Source organism: Nanorana parkeri, unplaced genomic scaffold (assembly GCF_000935625.1).
Source record: "Nanorana parkeri isolate BGI_ZX_2015 unplaced genomic scaffold, ASM93562v1 scaffold115, whole genome shotgun sequence".
Classification (NCBI taxonomy): Eukaryota; Metazoa; Chordata; class Amphibia; order Anura; family Dicroglossidae; genus Nanorana; species Nanorana parkeri.
Window position 1 is genome coordinate 2,280,884 of NW_017306383.1, and position 24,311 is coordinate 2,305,194.

The 24,311-nt window shown below is 37.9% G+C and overlaps 1 protein-coding gene and 1 long non-coding RNA gene across 2 annotated transcripts in view; one reads left to right on the forward strand and one right to left on the reverse strand.

Annotated features, from left to right (window-relative positions):
• Positions 1–11,515, forward strand: part of CCSER1 (coiled-coil serine rich protein 1) — a 629,863-nt gene extending 618,348 nt beyond the window's left edge. The window contains exons 8-9 of the mRNA XM_018553277.1: positions 9,442–9,525; positions 11,453–11,515. Coding sequence (XP_018408779.1) covers positions 9,442–9,525; positions 11,453–11,515 — 147 coding nt within the window. The remainder of the gene's footprint in view (positions 1–9,441; positions 9,526–11,452) is intronic.
• A 1,907-nt stretch (positions 11,516–13,422) lies between these two features.
• LOC108784465 lies at positions 13,423–22,552 on the reverse strand. Its single transcript, XR_001941071.1, has 3 exons — positions 22,464–22,552; positions 14,649–14,652; positions 13,423–13,433 (listed from the first exon to the last, which is right to left on the reverse strand). It is a non-coding gene; the product is annotated as an uncharacterized LOC108784465 (long non-coding RNA).
• Positions 22,553–24,311: the final 1,759 nt, after the last annotated feature.

Genomic DNA, 24,311 nt, shown 5'->3' on the forward strand with positions numbered 1-24,311 from the left:
AATCATAGTGCATATACTGTACATGAGTAACTGAACAGCTTTCAGTTAAGAATCATTTGCACATATCCTATATAGACACACGTGTTTGCTGATGATACCAAAATCGGGAGGGTAATAGACACTGAATTAGACAACATAACATTACAGGGGGATCTGGATAAAATAGGGGAGTGGGCAACTACATGGCAGATGAGGTTTAATGTAGATCAATGTAAAGTTGTGCACTTTGGGGTTAAAAATAAGAAAGCGGATGACACACTAATGGGAACTCCACTAGGGAAGTCCGAAAGGGAAAAATATTTGGGGGTCATTGTGGACCACAGGCTGGACAATAGCTTGGAGTGTCAGGCTGCGGTAAACAAAGCAAGTATGGTTCTGTCCTGTATTAAGAGGGGAATGTTTTGCAGGGACAAGTCTATAATTTTGCCACTTTATAGATCACTGGTTCGGCCCCATCTGAGTAATACGATCCAGTTTTGGCCACCAGTGAACAGAAAGAATGTCCTTGAACTGGAAAGAGTCCAGAGGAGGGCAACCAAACTCATAAAGGGGATGGAGGACCTGAGCTATGAGAACAGGCTACTAAAATTAAACATGTTTTCATTGGAAGTAAGTAGATCAAGGGGGGGCATGATTCTAATGTACAAAATGTTTACCGAGCATAGTAACATTAGCAGCAATCTCTTTACAAGTAACTCCATGACAAGGATGAGAGGCCACCACCTAAAATGGAAAAAAATTCAGCAAAGGGGTTTCTTCTCAGTTAGATCAGTCAGGGTCTGGAATTCGCTGCCATATGCTGTGCTTTCGGCTGCAAGTGTGGAATCGTTCAAGAGGCGATTGGACGATTTGCTATGGGACCGTAATATTCAGGGTTACAAGTACTCATAAGAATAAGAACTCACAGACACCTATGCATACGCACACATCAGTAGAGCCATACACACAATAGGTAGGACTTGATGGACATATGTCTTTATTCAACCTCAAATACTATGTAACTATGTAACTATGTTTTCCTGTATAGAAATATTAAGTTCCTAAAATACCCTTATCCATCAATGTTTAAATACAGGAAGTAATTAAAGGGTTAAAATCTAACTAGACCAGAGAGCTGTATTTATCTTATGTAAAGGCTAATGAGCTGGTAATGGTAGTGGATTATAGTTTAGGATGGGGATATACAGTGGAAGATTGGTTTAAGAGTTAACAATTTTAGCATGAATCCAGTCCAGGCAGTGGAACCCATCATTTCTGTCTTACAATGACAGATACTTGCTGAAACAGTGGTCAATTGCATCATGTATTAATCCTTTAGCTCGCTTAACTAGCAAACAAGTAACTAATGTTTACAAAGAGCTTCTTACAAAGAGCTGTGCTATGTACAATATCATTGGCCAGAGCTAATATTTCCCACCTCTTGTGAGCACAAACAGATGAGCTAAAATATATTAGAAAGTTAATTCCAGATTTGGACAAAATCCAGAAAGTGGAGATGAAAGTTTTGCTGAAGAAATATTTGTGGAATATTTGTTTTATGTTCAGTCATCAGATGAATGCAAATCACTTTGTCAATTATCTGTTCTGCTAGGATTAAAACTAACCCCTGCATATCAATTAAAATGTATGTTGCCTCTCTGTTTAATGTACTCTTGGCATAGCCCCCCTACTTAGAGGAAATGCCAACCAGAGAGAACTATGAAATTATACTGTAGTTGGTTAAGGCACTAAGTTGTGATGCATGTCTCCAATTAGCTTTGCAGTGTGGTATTTAATTGATAATATGGTTATTCTATAAGTAGTAATCATTTGTTTAAACACATCTGAATAAAGCCATTGCCATACATGGAAGTATCCAAGTATGTATTTAATAAATTAAGTGATAAGAATTGTTACTTTTGTACATTTGCTTGAGTAGCAAGTATGAAAAAAAAAGCATTCTTTGTTACCTGTATCCCAGGGAACCATCTTGAGAGTCAAATGAAAGAGACAATTAGGCACATGGCCATGATGATCAACTAGTTTTATTACATTTTCATCAACATTATTTGAATACTACTCATGATAATTTATCAACAGTAGAATATATTATTTGCATAATCAGAGCTGGGTGGCCATGTTGAAACATGTATCTACAGCTTCCCCATATTTGTTCTAATGTTAATATAGTATAGTATAATATAGTACAGTAAAGTATAGTATAGTTTAGTATAATGTTTTCCCTTTCAATGAATAATAGTGCTATACAGGAGACAGGTTACAAAGAGGGGGCATGCAATTAAGAGGGTTGCTATTTTAGAGAAATCGGCTCAGTATAGTGCAGTGATATACAGTATAATGTACTATGTTGCTTTAGGGGCATTTTCCAGTACAGCTAAGTACCTTGCCCTCCTTCTCTGACCACATCCTCAATCCGTAGTATTTGCAAAACTAACAAGTAAAAAACACAAACCTTATTCAGCAGTGGTGGTGTTGTGTGGAAGGCAGAGAATACAGAGATGTAATGTGTAGTACATCATTGCCTGTGCATTTATTACCTTGCTGGGCCACTTGTGCATTATGTCCCCACATCTGGATGTCAGTCTTGATATATGCAGCCGTGGCGGTGGAGGGGGTTGGAATGGCATGTTTTGCAGTTGACTGAGTGCAGTTAAATTACATAGGGAAGCATGGGCATGCAGGCTTTTTTTTTAAAATATGCATTACTGTGCATTTGTTTGGCCATGTATTGTCCCTATAATTACAAACATGTTTAACTTACCATTGGGTGCAAGCACAAGATCCATGTACCTTAGAATTAGCAAGGCCACTAAAACAACGTTATGTAACGTGGTGACATGAAATACATAAATCATGTTTATTGTGATTTGTGATAGTAAAGTGGATTGGTGTGTTATTCTATTTGTTTGTGTACTGCTAATGCAAATTACATTTTCTTATACTACACGCTGTTTTCTATCACAGTTGCAGGTAGGGGACCCAAGTAAAATGTAATAGAAAACATTAATTTGTCATGTTCGTATTTCACAGCTCAGTGACAATTTAATCAGTATGATAGAGAAAATACTTTTGGCTTCAGCCATCAAGCCATGACTTTCACTGCAGATGGAGAAAAGGATACCTACTTCTTAGATGCCTTTTGGCAAAACACCCATGTGTGTCACGTGTGCTTTCTTATGGGTTTTTTTATCTGGATGTTGGGCTTGTTAACACTGGTTTACTCATTGAATAATCTTATGTTTTTTTCTATGTTCAGTTAAGGTAGAACTAATCAATTTCAAATAGTTATTACTGGTGGCTTATGTTATGCTGTATAACAAAGGTTAACCAGTGTATTTAGTAGTATTATTCAGATTGACATTCATGTTATTAGGTATGGAGCTAAAAAAATCCCAGGTAGTGTTGTATCTCTCAGGACCAAGGATGGATGCTCATAAGGCTTCTGTTGTTGACCCATCATGTAAACTGGAATCATCAAAATTCTAATGCCAGATTTGTTCAGTATGGTAATATGAAAAATAGTGTGCAAGCTGTAGTAGCTCATTTTAGTGTAAATTGATTGTTCGCTCTTCATACTGCAGTAAACTGACATTTTACTGGTTGCTATAAGTTACGTTTCTGGACTCTATTACCGCTGTTTGCACTGCATACTGGGTTTCCTACCAGGACCATAGAACAAATCATTCTTGCAAGCTACACAATTGAAAATATAATAGTTTTTTTTATAAAACCATGGTTTTATATTTCCCATTCTTTATGTAAAAACCACCAGAAGCATCACTGCAGTGGTTTTGATGTCTTAAGAAATAAGGTTTCAATTGGACACCCATTTTTCCATAATCCCCACCATGTACTGTAAGTTAGACTTTTATTTCTTGCTATTTGTATTGTTTGACAGACCAGAGATTAGCTCTTTAGTTATCATGATACTCCCAGAACCTGCTTAACAGCACAGCAACTAATATACCTAATGCACTGCCAAATTCATAATAAGGTGACATTTGAACACATCCCCAGTTCAGTCAAAAGCAATGCACATCATACTTGAGTAGGCATGGGAGACCCATGGTTGATTAGGGAACAATCATTCTCTGAAAGTTATGCATGTTATATCTTCCCTATGTCACTCTATTTTTAACATGATATAGAAACAGAACACAAGTTCTTTTTGTGCATTAAATAGTTGCCTAGTTATGTAGTAAACCTTATGAACTATTTTATGTGCTAACAAACTGGCTAACTTTATCTAGAGCAGGGGCCAACCTGTAGATAGTGTGCTTCTGGTAGATTTGCAGTGGATATATTTTTCCTTTCACCACCATTATTGTTTATAGGAACTTAATCCCATCCCAAGTTCCAATTAGCAGAAAGCAAGACTAGTGCCTTATCTGTCTTTACCTTGTAAGGAATGGAATAGGAAATACACTTTCATCAAGACTGCAGTAAAAGCTGTGTTGATCTACATACTTATGCATTGCATGATCTCATCATTTTTTCTGATGTCCACGTTACAATATACAGTATTTTATTGCCATTTTAGATAGAATTTATCTGTTTCCATTGGTTGTATCTATTTACAACCATTGGTTGTAAAATACAGATATTGCAAATAATGTTTATTATAAAATGTTGTTGTATCTTTTGTTCATATTCTTATGCTTTATATTGATAATGCATAATGCAATGTATTATCAAATTAATTTTGTGTCCATAATTCAGTGGCCAAACACAGGATAAAGACTTATCTGCAAATTTGTAAATTGTTCACATGATACTTCCATAGCAGTATACTGTTGTTAAGAATGGTATAACTATAAACAATATTACCTTGAACTGTTTGACACAATTTCTTATGTCATTACTATACAGGAACAAACCAGGAATACTTTATAAAAATAGTTACAGTTAATGGACAGTCATTAGTTTGTAATATTGACATCTAATATTAACATTAGAGTAGGGTTATGCCTATGATTGGCATTGACTTAGGCTTCTCAAAGGTATGGTATGATCACCCGATGATCTTTAAATCAGAAAATTATAGTATGTGCATTGGTAACAATAAAACCTTTGCAGACACCTATTTTAACGAACCAATATAGCAAGTTATAGAGGTCCCTTAGGGATCCATATACTTCAATGTCTGGCTTAAAGAGCACCTGGCCCAGACTATGGACATTAAATTATAAGCCATCAAATTACATTAAAATACTATTGACCTATGTAGCTGTCTGTACTTTTGTAAAATTTATCTTTAAAGTTAAACATATAAACAAACACTAGATGTTTGTAAGCTGTTATAATTTAACTGAACTTGGAGTCTCTTCTGTGATCTTTGATTATGAATTATTTAATTTTCCTAAGTGCCTGTAGCTACAGAGGTCAGTGAGGGCTTGTTATAAAGCTCTATTACTGCTTATAATATTTATATATTTGAATACTTAAATGTCCATAGTCTGGGCAAAAGTGCATTTTAAATTTTGTTTGGAGGAAGAAATGTATTGTTTTAAATAGAGATTGCATTAAAAGTTTAATTGTTGCCCTGAAGTAAGATTGTTCTCCCATTTGAATTGTGATATGTCCAAGGCACCATTTTTAAGTGCTTAGTTTTGTCTAGGGACAAAAATAAAAAGTTATACTCACCTGAACCATACAGCTTGCTGGCTGTTAGACTGATCCCTGCCACCTCACTCCCCCTCCGCTCCAGGGATCTAAGGTCTTGTGAGTCATCATGCCTAATACACTGTGTATGGGATGTGAGGATGCTGAGGGACATACCATCTGGAGTGGAGTAGGAGACAGGTGTCAGGGACCGGAGTAGCATCTAGCCAGCTCCGAGGGTCAGGTGAGTATATCTTTTTTTAATTTTCGTCCCTAGATGAAAATGAGCACTTAACCCTTCCAGTGTGGGGTAGCCCCATTCCAAGGGTTAAGCATAATTATGGCCAAAGTTCTTCTTTAAATTACATGTAAACCCAATCACAAACCCCTCCTATAGTAGTATGTTCAGTAGTAACTTTCAATCATTTAAATCTGTATATTTCATTAAAATAACACCTGGTGATCTTATTATGAAGGTCCTTGTACAGACACGTCCTGTCAAGGGTGACAATGATCTGTCCTTTTTTCCAAGTTTTACTCCTGCAGTTTTACTTTGTAACATGGACTTCCAATGGAGACTATGGGGTCTATTCACAAAGCTGCTGAAGGATCTGGCCGTAGCTTCGGCCGATCCTTCGGCTAGCTTCGGCACCAGGACCCCTTCGGTTCAGGAGAACCGAGGGGGTGCTGTACGGGCTATTCACAATAGCCCGTACAGCTCCCGATCACGGCCGAGCGGCTCAGTCGAGCGCTGAGCCGTGCTGAAAGCCGAAGCTGGCCGAGCGGCCGGCCATTGGCCGGCCGACAGCCTGCTTCTGACAGCTGGGCGGAGCCAGCCGTGATCTTACGGCTGGCTCCGGCCACTTTCAGAGAGATCAGCGTCCCTGGTTGCTAACCAGGGACACTGATCTCCAAGCATCTGACTCTCCCTGGCGCCCCGGGAGTCTCCTGCTCCCGGCCGCCAAGGAGAAAAACCCCGCTGTGTCTTATTTCTTTATTCTGACACGGAGCGATGTCAGAATAGAGAAAAAAAAAAAAAGTCCCATTCAAAAGCATTGGGACATTACTATTGGCTATTTCTATTGCAATAGCCAATAGTAAACTAGCATTGTACCCGCCCTCTTTTGCAGTTCCCCACCAGGTCCACCAGCAGAGGGCGGGAACAATGCTAGTTTACTATTGGCTATTGCAAATTGAAATAGCCAATAGTAAACTCTCAATGCTTCCTGGTGGGAATTTTTTTTTTCTCTATTCTGACATTGCTTGTGCCAGAATGAAGAAAAAAAGACACAGCTGTGTTTCTCTCCTTGGCGGCCGGGAGCGGGGGGCTCCCGGGGCGCCAGGGAGAGTTTTTAAATTTTTTTAACTTTTTTTTTTTTTACAGCAGCAGAGCCGCCGGACAATAGGAAACTATTGGGCGGAGCTAGCTGTCACTGCTAGCTCTGCACAATCGTTTTCTATTTACTTTTTTCTACTTTTTTCACTCTTTTTCTGTTCTGCTCGGTGCCTCTGAGGGACCGAGCAGAACAGCCGAGCCAAATGCCGCTCGGCGGCATTCGGCTATTCTCTCACTGCTGTTCGGGATCTTTCAGAATAGCCCGAACAGCAGTGTGAAGCCTGCCGGAGGTTCGGCTCAGCCGATCCAGATGTTGGATCGGCTGAGTCAAACTCCTTCTGCACTTCGGGTCAGCCGAACATGCTGAGCATGTTCGGCTGATCCGAAGCCACACGAAGCAAGCCGATGTACGGCTGATTTCAGCTAGTTTGTGTCCTCCCGTTACCCTAAGGAGAACTATGGGGAAAAGCCTTAACCCCATAGTTCTCCTTTAACCATTAACAAAAATGTATCTTATTTGTGTAACACACAACTGTAGATTCTGACACTCTCCTTCCTTCTGAAGGGTGGCTACTTTTGTTCACCATGGTCCCATGTGTGTTGTACAGTGGCCACAAATCCAAGATCGCTCCCATGATGGACTACAATCTCATATATAGTTCATTACCTTGTATTCAGATTGTAGTCTATCACAGGAGTGAGCTTGGAGCGGTGGCTACTTTGCACACACAGGGACCATGGGGATTAAAAAAAGTAGCCACCCTCCAGAAAGAAGGACAGCGTGAGCACCAATTCAGAGATGATTTGAGGATTTACAGCTGAGTGATATAAGCTACACTTTTGTTAATGGTTAAGGTACTTGAATGGATTTTTTAGGTTTAACATCTGTGTTTAGTGTCACTTTAAGGTTTTCATCTACAATAGGCCAGGCATTGGAGTATATGGTTTCCCAGGTGGGCATTTGCATTTGTGTGTTAAACCGCTATGTGGATACCTGAGAATAAATCCTAATGCCCACTTAACTAATGGTTATAGAGTATATTGGATATCCAGTACTGTCTGGTAAAGGGGTTCCAGTAACCCTTTCACGCCTGCAATCTGTATATAAACATTTCCCAGCACAATGCCCCATGCTGAGGATGCATTTGTAAAAGTCTCTGTTTGAGAACCAGCAGCTGATACTTTGCAAAACTGGTGGCTCTCAATCATAAATGTTACTGGCAGGTTGGGTACCCACCCACTGAATATCGGTAACCAATTAGAGTGGTTCTCGATCATGTGATTACTATGTCAGCTATCACATAATAATCAAATGCAGGCTGGAGGTTTCATTGAGAAAAAAGAAAAGCCCCCAGGCTGCAAACAATGCCACCTTCAAGTTGCAGTGGCTTCTGTGCCGCAATAGTCCTAATACTTGCAATTGTCAGATATAATTACAGTATTAAAAGAAATAATAATAGACAATTTATTTTTACTAATTTGTCAGCGTATAACACAAAAACAGAGCAGGTGTGCAAATTAGACATAAAACTATTGTCAAGATGACCAACACATTCTGACACTGCTAAATTTGGCTTTGACATTAGGCATCGATGGCCTCTGGTAATGAATTGATTAAAGGGAATTAAAAGGCAGAATATTTAAAAAAAGTTATAGCTTTCTAAAATTATAGTGTGTTTTTTACATCCAGATAGCACTCAGAGCCTGTTCAGTGTTCTTTCCAGTGTGGTGTGTCACTCTAAACTGATTTATATGTTGGTGTGTTGTGGTGTCATTCATTGTGAATTGCACCCTTACACACTACTGCATATTGTGAAGTGATGTGTTGCTAAAAATGGTGCATGTCCATTTTTTGGATGCTTTGGTACATTGACATCCCATTCATTTGAATTAGCTGCCTTAACACAATGCAGGTTGACATGTAAAAAGCATGCCCTAATGCACATGCATTTACACAGCACACCAGGATGCCAAGGTCTACATGGGCCCTTAGTGGACTGGTGGATAGAAAAGCTCTCTTGCATATGTAATTGCCATGCCTAAAAAAGATTTTAATTTAGCAGATTATATTTAAATTATCCCTTCACCAAAAAAAAGAAGATAAAAAATCTTACTAGAATTAAATAGGAAAATATAATATTCTTCTCCAATGCGTCAACAATAAATATATCTTCTTTCAATATCGTCTTCTAACTTTAAGTTGTATAACCATCTGTTCCAAAAATGAGATACAGCAGGAGCTCCTGCCACAAAGCTTATGGGAATCAAACACTGGCAAAGCCATCTTGTGAAGTGAAAGACGTTTATATTTTTCATCATAGACACATTAAGTTGTTTACACTGCACTTCAGAAGATGTTATAAAAAATATCACACATGACACAGGAAAATTGAGGTTTATTACTTGGATGCAATTATATCCTACTGTGTGAAACAGCTTTTCCTTGTTAAGAACAAAGAGAAAATGCTAGTCCTATTATAACATCTGATTTCATGTTGTCATAGGATATAATGAAAGATGAATGCTCAATGCTGAAGCTGCAGCTTAAGGAACGGGATGAACTTATCCACCAACTGCAAGAAGAGCTGGTAAGTTATACAAGAACCACTGAAAAATGGTCATTGAAAACTAACATCATTTAGGCTCTGACCAAGCTCTCAGTAAGACGTATGGCTTCCACAGTAAGTACACAGAAGTGTCCTTTATTGTTTTAAGCTATTGCAAGTGCTTTTATTCTCATTCGTCTCCATAAGGACGAAAATAAAAAAATAATAACAATTATTTTTGTTTGTTTGGAAATTGCCAAGACAGATGTGGGAAGTCATAAAACAGATGATACATCTAAAAAAGAAAAGTGTTGTAGAGATATTTGGATGTACTTTTTTTTCTTTAGATTTAAAGCTTAATTTCAGCCTAAACATTTTTATTTTCATTCGTACAGAGGGGGGAAAGGGTTACAGATTTCATGTCTTTGTTTTCCTATTGGGAGGTTTAGGCTCACATTCTGTCCTTGTTATTTTGGTGTCACCAGGGTAGGAAGTAATGGGCTATCTCCTTGATGGGACAAGAGACAAAAGCGGACATATATAATAGAGTAGGAAGGGGTCAGAACATTTGTCAAGTTTTTATTGCTCTGTGTCTTCCTGTCCCTTTGACATCCACACCTTCTAATTTGTTCCCCACTGCTTTTCTTGATGTTCCTGGGCAAAGGAAAGGCAGGGCTGGGAAGGGCATGACAGAGCAAAGCAATCATCCTAAAACCTGCCAACAACAAAAGCTTAAACTCATAGCCACTCTACAGAAAAATGAAAAAGATTTTGACTGGAGGTGGGCTTTATACAGAACCAGTTATGCGGACATGCCCAAAGATAATACTTACCTCCTAACTAGATGCCTAAATAATATACTGTATGTAAAGACTGCACATAGAGTATGTACTGGATAAGGTCTGCCTGAAGCACTTAAATAATAATAATACCTCTCATAGTGGTTCCAAATATTTTATTTTCCAATAGTAGTACATGCAAATTATTACAGTAGTGGGCAGCATTTGAAAGCAGCATTTTATGTGTTTGATATGCATAGAGAACCAAATATAAAGAAAGACCTTGCTTCATAATACTTTTTTGTTTTTGTTTTAGTTAAGGTGTAGAAGTGTTAGAACTGTGGTCAGGGTTTTATTGCTGCCTGAATCCCTTCGACTCCTCAAGGGAAAAAAATGACTGCATGCCTCCACATTAAACAGAAGTACCCACCATCACTGGCACAGGAAGTGGGGGAATGCTGCCCAAATGGGACACATATGGCATTATTAAACTTACACGGTTCTAATTCTTCCCCACTTTTGACTGGAATGTGTTACAATCCCAGTGGGGAGGTCCAGGATAAAACATTATAGTATTTATTTTTACTTTTTAATTCACAGCGCAAATATTGGTGTTTGGGAACCTTTTACTTTTAGAGAGAATTTAAGAAAGTTTACTTCTTAGGGGACTGCTCGGGCACAATTGTCATTTATAACAGGGTTATTCACAAAAGGGTGAAGAGTTTGGAGAAGGCAGGGGAAGTGAACAATCTAGGACAACATAGCACAACTGGAAAGTGAGCTGAATTGAAGAATTGTTCCAAATCAGCTATTTTGGCCTAGAAATGTTTCACTTCTCCTGCCTTTTCCAAACTTCACTCTTTTGTGAATAACCCTGTACATGTTCAGGTTATGATTGCAGATCTTTACTTCTTGAGTTTGGGTCCACGTTAAACCTACAATACAGTAGCAGAAAGTTGAGAAAAGCCACACAAAGTGGAGCTGTCTATACTGTTTGTGCCCAGATTTGGCATATAATTATTCAACCCAGCTGCAGCCATAATAATTTTGTATTGCATTGTAATGGTAATATGGATACTGATTTTGAAGAAATGTTACTTTATCTAATTAGTGTTTAATCCTGTACAATAATAATTAGTGAACTGGCACATATGCAAAAACTATTTTCTTTGTTTCTTATTCCCTTTCAGAGACAGTGTTCTCCAAATACTCTTAGCAGTGTCTTTACCCCTTTCACCTTTTCGACTACATGAATTGTTATTGTAATGTCTTCAGCTTCCTTAAAAAATAGGTAGTTTGGAAAGTTTTGGTAGTGTTGTGATAAGACACCACTGCTGACCTTGGGCTTTGGGAAGATCACCTGGCATACACTGAACAGTGGATATTCATATTAGGGAAAATGAAAATATTTTTTCATCTGCATTATAAAGATAACATTTGGTTGTTATAAGCAACAGCTTCACTTGCCTTTGCTCAAGATTGTATATATTAGTTCTGCCCCAATGTAAGGTTACTAAAAGCAATTTTTTATGAGTAATACATTTAGTGTACAGATAAAAAGGCTGTCTGTCTATTTTCCTCATATTATGCGCACATTACAGTGTTATTTATTTCATACTTCTTTGTAACAGCCGCTGCTGTTTTATCTGAAGGCATCATGTTTTCTGTCTTATCTCTCATTGCCTCAGAAACTGCTTTGCTGGCCATAAAACAAACACAGAGTAGAATTTATTTAGCTTTTTCCTCTCGCTACCCTCATGTCTTTGTTGTCTAGAAACAGAAAGTAATACTCCGGGGAAGAAAAGCAGATGAGTTTCAGGTTAAATAGGATCATTTAGGCCAAGATAGACGAGGACGAGATCATAAGGTCAGAGCACACAAATTTATCAAGATGAGATAATATCTGACAGGTGTCCAGAGATTGAAATGGATACATTGTAATAGATTGATATGTACAAATGTTTGCTTGTCCCTCTAGAACAAAAAGGGATATTTTATTGTTTGCATTTCTCTTGTATCCTGGTTCTTCTGTACTTTCATTAAACAGATGCCAGGGGCCGGAGCTTTGGAAGAATAATCAAAAATGCTGTGCTTGTAGGGTCATCAGCAGAAGTAAACAGAGTGGAATATTGTAATGAGGTCGGCCTCTTGGAAACCTGACTGTGACAATTTAAACCAGCGATAAAAATACAGATCATGTAAAATATATTGTGTGTCATAGTATAGCTGGTGAATATATCAAAGAATTTAAAGGTGACACAAAAGGAACAAGACCAACATGTCATACAAATGACATGTGGAACATCCTTTGGCCTGTGGGGTGTTATTGGTTGTACTGCTGGAACATGTCAGGTGCTGAGACTACATCAGCACCTGACATGCACTGTATAGTGGACATGTGTGCTATGGGAAGTGAGGTCTTCTGAGTATCTAATTTTAAAGCTGACCATACACAGATGAAACTTTGGATATCTCCTGCTAAACTGGCTGAAATTTGACCCAAGGCTGGCCAGCACTGCCATGCTCAACTAAAAGAATTCTTGGCCATCCTCTTCTCTTATAACAGAATGTTATTTATAGCTTTATTCACATCATGGCCTGTATTTTATAAATTAACCCTAAAATGTAGGCTCACGGTGGAGTCCACAGTGTGGTATTCAGTGGAGAGTGGTAGCTTTGGAGTCCATCGACCACAAGTTTTCTGCATTTCTCAACTTCTCTGCTGTTTATCAAGTGTAATGTTTTCTTCACAGTGCACAGCATGATTGTGATCCTGCTGACAGGAAGAGAGAGCAGAATCAGCAAGGAAATAACTAAATAGTGTGCCTTTCCTCCAATGCTTAATCAGCTAAATAGTTTTCACAAGTGCAGGCCAAAGATTTAGTTATGCCATTTGGTAGAGGTTGCTGGATCACAAGGCTCAACTGAACTACATATCCTCAAGCAGCTATATAACAGTCCCTACATATGTACCATATTTCAGCTGTGCATTTAGCTGCTTGCCTGGAGGTCAACTTTAAGCCTGTTGGACTTTCTGAGCACTTGTAGACTTTTTGCAGTTGCCGGTCCTGTACTTATAATTAACACATAAAGTACATAAAGGTTCCATAGTCTCTGATCTATTGTTACACTGATGTTCTATACCTACTATTGAAATTACACCAAACCTGCCTAATAGAAAATGCAGTGGGCATATCCGTTATCAAATGCCTGGCATAGTTTCAAATACTAATAGTGAGTCACTTTGGCAGTACAATTCATCAGGTTTCCAAAGTGACTCTAATGCTTCACATAATGCAACATTTTATAGCTTTAACCAGCCTGAAAACATGCCTCAAAACATTTAAAAGGGCATTAAAATCCTCTCAGCAATTAGAAGTTGCTGATACGTGCACTATCTATCAAGATGAATCCTAATGGGGCAATACTGCTGATAATGGCTGTTCTTATTATCTGCAGTATTGATATGACATAATACACCTGGTTCCTATTTATATTAATACTGTACACTGGCACTGATTAACATTCTAGAATTAGCATAGCTTTCAGCTAGTGCACTTTTACATATTGATTATCCTAGTAAATCTTATGGAAAGGGATGTTTCTACCAAAAGGTGAAAATAACTGCATGATATTGTATTCACTAGAGGGTAGACTACTGAGATACAGAACCTGTAATCACTACCCGCTTCCCCTAGTGTGCACAGTAGACAATATAAGTTCTGCAGGGGTGGGGCTTAGTAACGGATGGCAGAATGTCAATCACTGCCTTTGACTGGCATGAGAATGCAAACTTCCTAAATATACATATTTAACATTTTTAGTGTAGACAGTTTCATACAATAGGTATAACTAATTGTACATGCTCTTTTACTTTGTATTACAAAATCTTTATTATTAATCTATATAAAAAAAACAATTACTTTTTAAACCCTCTCTCAAACACTTTAAGTTATATACTTAAACAGAATTAAAGTGTCACACTCTACTCCTTTTTTTTATAAGTTGAATTAATTGCACGGATCCAAAAACTGACTTTATTCTAGCAGTAATTACTCTCAGTGAGCTCAGCTCAGTGAGACAGATGTTGAGTATGGCAATGACAATATCCCATGATACACCATGGGGATTAGCCTCCCATTCGTACTGTGCTTCAGAACTGTGATGAAAAGCTGCTGGCCTGATAAAATCTTTAATATTCCCCAGTACTTGCGGAGGTGATTCTGCATATTAGTTTAAGCTTCTATCACAAAACGTTGTCATATTGCAGTGTTTGGAGTGGATATAGATAAATGATAGTTATGTCACTAAAGCAGAGCATGCACGCTGTTCTCTCTCCAATGCTGTACAGCACATTTACATAGAAATAATATTAAAGAAATGAACAAATCTGCAATAATAATTCAGGTTTGAAGTGCCCCTTGGCATTTAAGAAGCTTACTTTTCGATAGCAGTTTCTTATATAAATTCATCACATTGGCTTGTGTAAGAATTTCTCTCAGCTGCTTCACTTTTTCATGTGTGCAGTGTCCTACAGACAGGCCTAAATTCTATTAAAGGTGGGATTAGCTGCCCTGTATAGAACCCACATCAAGTTTACTCCTATGTATCTGTTCCAGAGAGTGAACTCTGAAAATATATATTTTTTAAAGTGTCTGCTAAAAGTATTTTGGATGGCTTGCATGAATATTATGCTTATTCAGCTGAATAAGCATAATAATACATCACCATTCTAGAATAATAGGGAAATGATTGTTTACAAAAAGAAAAAAAAATGTGTGCAAGGTTAAATTCACTAAGGTACATGGTTTATCTTAACATCATTCTTTATTTTATTTTATCTCATAATAATTGTATCTAAAATTGTTTAGTTTACAAACCTAATTATAACAGACCTGTGGAATATTTGTTTTCCATTTTTAAAATGAACATTTAGCCACTGAAAGCCTTTATTTTTACACATCAGTATTTTATCTCAACCTCACCTGCTTTCCTCATTATACACATAATAGATACCTATTACACAATTATTGCTAGAAAGAAGCTGGTGACATTTCAAGGAGTGATAATTTGTGTGATAATCTTTTTAAATTCCGTATTTCATGCATACAGCATTTAACACGTGTTAAAGGACAATATAGTTTGCTAAAATAATGCAAGAAATATGAAATGTGCATTGTAATGTAATATATTTACACATATGATAACAATAACACACAGTAATGCACAAAACATGTGCAGTTAAAGCAAAAGTATATACTCCTCCCCCCCCCCCCCCCCGCAACATGCTAATTACATAAAAATAAACTTTCTATTTTAATTGCATACCTTAATTTAGGCCCAGTGACATTATCATTGGGGCTTTGTGTTTCTTTATGCAATGCCAGTAAATCGAGAAGCAGGGGTCATAGCTTTCTGAAAACATCACAGCACCTTGCTTCAGTTCTCCTCTCAAGAGCCCTCAGCTCTGAAACAAGCATTGGGCTGGCTCTTGGGAGCAGTTCTGTAAATATCAAAATAACTTGTAGGATGGATATGAGTCTGGAGGAGTGGGCATTCCTAGGCAGGCTGCATTTGTGTGCAGACTGCCCTAGGTAGTGCCCACATATGAAACTGAACCCATTGCTAATTAACTATTAATTACTCCATTACTAAAATAACTGAAATCCAGCAAATGAAAGGGGGGGCTAAGGACAATAAAGTTGAAGAGGAAAGCGCTCTAGCCAGATAATGAGGTGGGCTCTATCTAATTTGCTGCTGATCCACATTGAGAGAAGTCAGTGTGCAGAGAAAGGCAATTTCAGAGAAGGCAATTTCAGTGCAGGAGAGGAGCCTGTACAACTGGGCCAGAGTGAAGGTAAGGCCACAGTTCATCTTTAAGTTTTTGTGCACCGACATCTCAATCCAGTCCCTAAATTTACACAACTCTTCCCCACAGCCCAGCTTAGTCTAGCAAGAGAGGGGACCACTATCACTTACAGGTCTCCTTCCCATTTTTGCCTTGTTACTGAGCAGTGGAAAAGAGAAGCAGAATGCTGATAAGCTTATTTATCTTCCTCTCTTCTCTCTCCTTCTATCAGCATGCTTTTGCACTGCAGAACAACTGATTGGCTCCTTGTGTTGTTTTCCCCTCTTTGAGCTCTGCTGTACAGACTGTATCGCAGACTGCAAGATGCTGATGCAAGGTCAAATTCAGAAACTTACACTGTCTGCATTAAAAAAATATGTTCAAAAATGTATTAATGATTACATAGTTACATTCATATGTATCTTTTATATCTGCCTAATGCTTAGCTTTAAAGTTAGTTTTTGTTCCTGAAAGGCATATTGGAACAATGTTTGTCTCATGCCAGAGTGGTGTACAGAGACGGGAGTGTGGCAAAATGAGGAAACAGCTGATCATAACCATTGCCTCTAGTGAAAAGTTTGGTCTCTTCTTCTTCCAGGCAGTGCCCCTTCTTATCAGGTTCTTACTTTGCCAATAGTATAAATTGGCCTAATTGTGTACACAAGTGTTCATGGGGCCTACAACTAGTGATGGGCCGAACACCGGTTTGGTTCGAATTCGTACTTTAGAACATGTGAAAAGTTCGATCTCGAACTCAATGCAAGTCTATGGGGGTAGAACATTGAAAATCCAAAGTCCCCATTTTCAAACCTTACATGTAATTTATTGGCAATAAAAAGTGTATGGGGATCTGGGTAGTGCCCTGAGAGACAGGAATCAATGAAATAAAAAATACATTTTAACATCACTTTAAAGGGTAACTAATTTAGACATGTGCACACTGCAAAATTTATTTTTGGATGAATGGATTCCTTCTAAAACTAAATTTATTTAGTTACTAATGAAATTTGTTTCTATTTCTTTTGTATTAAACAAAATACATTCATCCAAAATCTGAATGCACAAAAGGTTGGTCACAGAGCTCAGACCCACAGTAATACGGATTACTTGCCATGAATTACAGCTATATGTCAGCACACACATAAATGATCCCCTTCCTTTATTCTCTGTATTGATACATGTACAATGTCTTCACACACATATATGTTCATAAATATCCCCCTTCCTTTATTCTCTGTATGTATAATGTCGGCACACACATGTATGTTTATAAATGATCCCAGTCCTGTATTGATACATGTATACATCTGTAATCACTGTTTGGGATATAAAGAAAAGATGATCATATTGGGAGTTTGATAATCTTTCCTTTATATCCCGCAGAGTGATTACAAATGTGTACATGTATCAATACAGGACAGTGATCACTCATCATTGCCCCCACAGATCGGTCATATCCGTCAGGGAACACATACAACTCTAATGCTGTGCTGTGGGAGAGTTAATTAACCCCCAGAACACAGAAGAGAACTACAGTATGCAGATTTTGCAAAGTGTGTTTAGTTTTCTTCTACATGCTGTGGGAGTTAATTGATTTCCACACAGCATGGATTCTCTTACAGGCACAGGGCGGTTACGTCTCCCACAGCTTGTACTCTCTATCTCTCCCTACAGTCCTTTCCCCTTACAATATTCTTTTTGTTTTCTTCTATTCTGACAGCCGGCAAGAACAACCTGATGGAGAACTTCAGGTCCTCTTCTGCTGATTGACAGCAGCAGTGGGCGGGAGCAATAGCCAGCCTGCTATTGGGTATTGCAAATTGAAATAGCCAATAGCAATCTAGCTATTCATTTTCATGCTGTTTTTTTTTTTTACTCTGACGGCATGAGCTGTCAGAACACAAAAACAAAAAAGAAGATAGCAAGGGAAGCATTAGCTCCCCTGCCACCTGCCATCATTTCAGGGAGGTGCCCTCTCCCCCCAAAAATGTTGGGGAGGAGAGGGCACTTACCAGAAATGAATAATTTCTGGCTGGGATGCCTGATTAAATATTGTGCCACCCTAACTAACATCAACATACCAATTACCAAATGTGTTGCCACCTAATTATTTGCTTTGCAATTGTCACTTTGCATTTTTTTCCATACCAGCAGCAAATTACCGGCAGTTCAGTAGTGCTGGTATACTGTATACCGCTAATTGAAGTGTTTAATACAGCCTGGGCTGTGAGTGAACAGATTGCCTGTATTTAGACCTCTCTGCACCTTTTGAGACTTTAGGATACACTCAGAGGTACTGAACACTTTGTATTTGATTGCGCTGGATACTTTTGTTTTTAGTTGGCTGTCACTGGTTACTTTGTATCTAGTTCTGCACTAGTCACTTTGTAATCTCAACCTCTCAGGCATTTTATGAACTGAGGATTTATAAGCAGATTAACTTTGTGTAATATCCTGCAGTGTATAATATTTATAGTTTGATTTATAGATGAATATTAATCAATAATAATTAAATTGTGATACAATAATGGAAGAAAAATCGTTGATTGTTGGGGGCATAAATTATTGTTGCATGTTATAGTGTTTACAGTGAATATTTGTACCGAATTTTGTATGAATTAGAGGTTTTTCTTTTCATATTGTAATGTTTTTGCATGACACATTGATTGCGATTGGGAATGGTGGTGAAAATCACCACATGAATTAGGTGGCAAATACATTTGATAATCACTATGTTGGTATTAGGGTGGCACAATATTGAACAGTGATTTCGGTGATACAGGTTTCTGTTTATAGTGATTACAGCTGCTATAGTACTGACCGGCATTAAACATTTTACAACAAGGTGCAATAGTTAGCCTGCTATTAGCTATAGCAGGGTGGCTATTGCACCCCTCCACTGTCTGCTGTCAATCAGCTGAGGAGAACCTGAGAGGGAACTTTCTCCTTAAGCTCAGCTCCTTTGCTGATTGTCAAACTGAAACGAAAACTTAAAGCATGTTCTTTTTTCTTTCCTGTGGGGCAGTTTGACAGATGCGGGCAGTACAGCTGGCAAACAGCCAGCGAACACCCTGACAGTTCGTGTGTTCGCTGAACACACAAACAGCCGATGTTTGAGTCGAACTCACGTTCAGCTCCAACATCAAGCCCAACACTACCTACCACCAGGAGGTGCTTTGGGGAATGGCAATATGACGCACTATTGCACCTATTGCACCTTTAGCGCAATACTATGGTGTGAATGGGCCCTTGATCTGCATTAATAAATTTCTGACATGTCACAATTTATCATTAAAAAGCAGTCACTGAGCTCCAGTCAGGTGACTTTGATGGCTTTCAATATACCATCACTCTGCTGCAGAGAGGAGAAAGCAGTCTTCCCTTCCCAGTGATCTGTTTGCAATATTGTACCTTTGTCACAAGTCACAAAGTTAGAGGCTGGAGCAGAGGACTAATGTGTGTCAGGCGTTTGTAAATCCAGTAAAAAAAATGTTGTTATCAGGAGTTTTTTTTCTTTTGTTTTTTCTGAGTGGGGCTATTTGTGCTAATTCAGGAAATAAAATTCAGGGACAAAGTCTTGTTTTATGTTCAAAATTTGTAAATTTTGTTTAGTTCCAAATGGATATTCGTACAAATTTCATTACATTCAGACATTCATCCGAATTTCTGAAATTGAACGTGTCTGAGTGCAAACAAATCCGAATGTGCCTTTAACAAAAATTCTGATCCATATCAATGTCATTCAAAATGAAACTAAATCGGACATATGACTGTTCTCTGGCCAATCAGATGGGGTTTTTGGTTGTTGGTGGATGCATTACATGCATACATGGTTATGTGACTTTTGTGTTCCGGAACGAGAATTCGGACGAATCAAAAATCTAAATAATGAACCAAATCATATTTCGGATCTGAAATCCAAAAACAAAATAAATAAAAATCTGAATTGATCCAAAACTAAACAATTTTTTTGCGGGGTTACAAGTCTACTGTTATTTCCAATGCAGATCCTTCAACAAGTTTCTTCAAAACTTTTATCAGCTGAATCAATAAAACATAGCAGCTACAAAAAAAATTTAATTGTGAGGGTTTTTTTGTTGTTTAACAGACAAGCATGTATGACATTTTTATATAACTGCATGTGCTGTCAGGGAAATTTATTTTTGCTTTCCCAATAGTGGGTTCAGATCTATATAGTTGTTTATTGTGCTGCACTGAGGTTGGGGCTTTGGGATTCCTTAAAGAAGGAGATTACTCATATAGTAAAGACGGTGCTTGGGCTTTTCTCTAGATACATTTTCAGCAATATAGTTTCCATCATCCAAACATTCCAAGCGTAGTGAAGTATTCTAATAACAGCATTTCAGTGAGGATCGCAGCAGCAGCCACAATTAAATTAAAAACTGTGTTGCACTGTAAAACAAACACAATGTAAGTGACAGAAAGGAATTGGTTGTTAAGTAAAACAATTAGTTTATCTTTTGTCAATACATAAAAATAATCTTCCAAGCTGTAATTTTGGTACTCAGATATTTATGAGTTATTTATAAGCAAATTATTCTTAGCAATACTTGCAAAGGGAGGCAACGCAACACTGCAAAATATCATATAGGTTAGAGTAAATATTGCACATACTGCAATATTCTAATGTGTCCTTATTCATTATTAGAAATACGTGGATAATGAAAAGATCCTCTTCATATGCAATTTGCTAGTTCTGCTGCCATGATTTGTTCTGCTTATTAGTGCTTCTGGGTTTTTACTTTCTTTTCTAATATGCCTGAACGGGTAGTTTCAAAATACCCCGCCCCACATACACTAGCCTAGCACACCAGACATTTGTGCTTGTAACACCAGAACCAGAGGGTTGTAACTGTAAGAGCATCTGCTATATTGATAGCCCATGTGGCCTTCCACATGTGGCATGTGCATCCAAAGGGGTTTCCTAAAAATACTGCACCCTCCCCCAAATAATCAGTGCCTAATGCATGTGAAAGTGTATAAATTAAGAAGGGGCTCATATATAGTTCATACTAAGTTGCTACCCACTTTGGGTTAATTTTTTCATTAACAAAATTCCCTCCCTATTCACCAGTTTAATTAATTGATTAAAAAAATAAGAAATACATTACATTCTGTCCGACATTAGGTGTTAAAAGCTAAAAGAAGGGATAGCAGTACCCTTCTGTCTTTAAAATGGGTCTGCTAGTCCCAGTATAGCTGATTCCAATATTAAATCAGTGTAGCAGAGACTGGATCTTTCACAGTTACATTATTTTTCAAATACATAATTAATCAGTCAGCTATAATGTTATGGAAAATCGGAACTGGACCTTTTAAAAACCCCAGAATGCCTTGGTGCAGTATAGTACAATACTGCAAGCTTTGTCATATAAAATATTAAACACGTTAGCAATAGATTTCTTAAGAGATGTTTTAACGCTTATAAATGGAGAAATGGAATATGCATTATATTGCTCTTAGCTCTTTTTATAACATTGTAAGTCCAATTTATAACATTGTAATAAATGTGTTTTTTAACAGTGGATCAATTTACCACCTGCTTAAAGTGACATTAAACTCAGGCGTTAAATCATAAAAATGCATTCAAGTACCTTAACTATTAACAAAAAAATATCTTATTTGTATCACTCAGCTGTATATCCTCAAATCATCTCTGAATTCATGCTGACACTGTCCTTCCTTCTGGAGGGTGGCTACTTTATTTCCCCATGGTCCCTGTGTGTATTGTAAAGTAGCCACCGCTCCAAGCTCACTCCTGTGATGGACTACAATCTCATGTTTAGATTTGTAATTTGTATAGAGATTGTAGTCCATCACGGGAGTGAACTTGGAACGGTGGCTCCTTTACAACATGGGGACCATGGGGAACAAAGTTGCCAACCTCCAGAAGGAAGGACAGTGTCAGCATGAATTCAGAGATGATTTGAGGATCTACAGCTGAGCGATGCACAAATAAGCTACCTTGTTGTTAATAGTTAGGATACTTGAGAGCACTTTTTAAACAGACCTTTACACTCAAAAATCAAATTCTACCAATGCATGCCTATAAGTATGATAATTAATAATAACATAGACATGTCAGGTTAAAATGCTGTGATTTTGAAATACTTACACTTGCAGAACATTCACTTCCTGCTTTGAAAGTGCAAATGACTTCAGTTTGACAACACAATGCACACTGGGATTCCCTTGTTATCCGCAGAGCATTGCTGGGAAATCTCATCTGTAATCTCAGGAGTTTTCTAGGAAAGGCATTTTCCTCCCCTGAGATGATGTGCATGGTCACATGTCCTAGTCACATGTGCCAGAAATCCAGGAAGTAATAAGACAGCTAGTAATCTACCCTAAGTAAACATGGACACTGTCAGAAGACTGGAAAAGAAAAGAGAAATACGGTATGCAAATAATACAACGCCGACAATTATCTAGAAGTATGTGTTTGTAGATTGTCATTACTAAACATTTCTAAAGGTGTGTTTGTTTTTATTTTAAAGATATGGGTAAAGGTCCACTTTAAGATTTAACTCCTAAGTGTAGTGTCACTTTAAAATGTGTCTAAAAACGTTAATATACTGCAGCTTACTGTCTTTAGATTTGGTGGCTTCAACAGTTTTCCTTTTTCAGGTCTACTACAGGTTCTGACTACTGAATGATACATGTTGGTTCTGCCAAAAATACACTGTGTTTGTAACTTCATGTACATTGAACTAAAAAGTTTATATATGAGATGATGAATACTGTATTTCTACTGATGATGGTTCGAAAATGTGTGGTGTATAGCAGTACAGGAAAAATCAACCTTTTTCTTAACACCTGCTTTTTATATGCACAAGCTTATGGTGCCTAACAGTAAATCTGGCCATGATTACAATATTCTCTCTCTATAGTACAACTGTATAAGCTGAGGACATGTGGTCTTCAATAGAACTAATGTGTAGCAATGAGCAAATAACATTGTTGTATTCACTGGGTATAGCAGGGCTGAACAAATCCTAGGAGCCAAGTCACCAATGCCCCTTAAAATTACAGCTGGTGCCTATTGTCTGATGTTTTCTCTAGTTTCTACCAGTGGAGCTGACTCCTAAAAATATCCTGCTGGCTCCTGGATTGGACAGACTGGCTCTTGAATTCCATATAAATTTGTCCACTCCATATTGGGTTCTGTACATGCAGGTTTTCAATTTAATAATTTGTTCATTTTTTTATTGGTTTTACTTGATGGACTTATGTCTTTTTGTCAACCTAACTGTGTACTATATAACATTTGGAGACAAAATCATTAAAGCCTGCACAATAGAGCATCTTTATCTATATGTGCCCTGGGTGGTCTTATGCATACTTGAAATATTGGCCTTGTGATTTTACCTTTTATGGCAAGGTCATTGTGATTTTAGTTTTCATTATCAAAAGAGAACTAAAGGCAACCCTTTTTTTTTTTTTGCTTTAGTCCTCTTTTGGGTCAAAGGAGTATATTTACTAATTTACTCCAGTGATCCAAAGTCAGCATCTAGTGGGCTACGGCCCACTATTTGCTGACAGTGCAGAGCCAGATTGCAGCTGGGAAAGATCCCAACAATATTGCCTGGATCCACATTGCTGCCTGATTGACAGCTGGCTCTTCCTCTCTGTGAGCCAGCTGTGCCCACCCCCTCCCATGTCTGTCACTCCAATAAGCACTGGAGGAACAGAGACAGAATGGGAAGGGGTGGATCCCTGCAGGAAGCCGTGACTGACAGTCACCGCTCTCTGCAGGAAGAAGACCATGAGCTGAGCGATTAGCAGTTCATGATCTCCCAGCTCTCCATCTATAGAGCCATCTTGTGACACCTGCAGTGTCACACACCAGCTCTTATTGGGAAGAGTACATTTTATTTTCCTAATACTTCTCCTTTAAGTAGAGAATGACCAGTGTTGTATAGAAGGGTGATATTGTAAAATATTTTTATACATATAGAATATTCTGTTCTCAAGCTTGAAGTCTGGCTGCCTTTCATTATGGTTTGACTGATATGCATGACCTTCATATTGAAAGGTTGGTTTCTAGCAGCTCATAGAGTGCTGTGTATATCTCCTCAATATTTTTTAAATGCTTGTCTGGACATGCACGAGTTCTAGAAAGAGTTCCCATAACAGGACTTATACGTGAACTCACATTCTTATCAGCTTTCTTTTTTGAG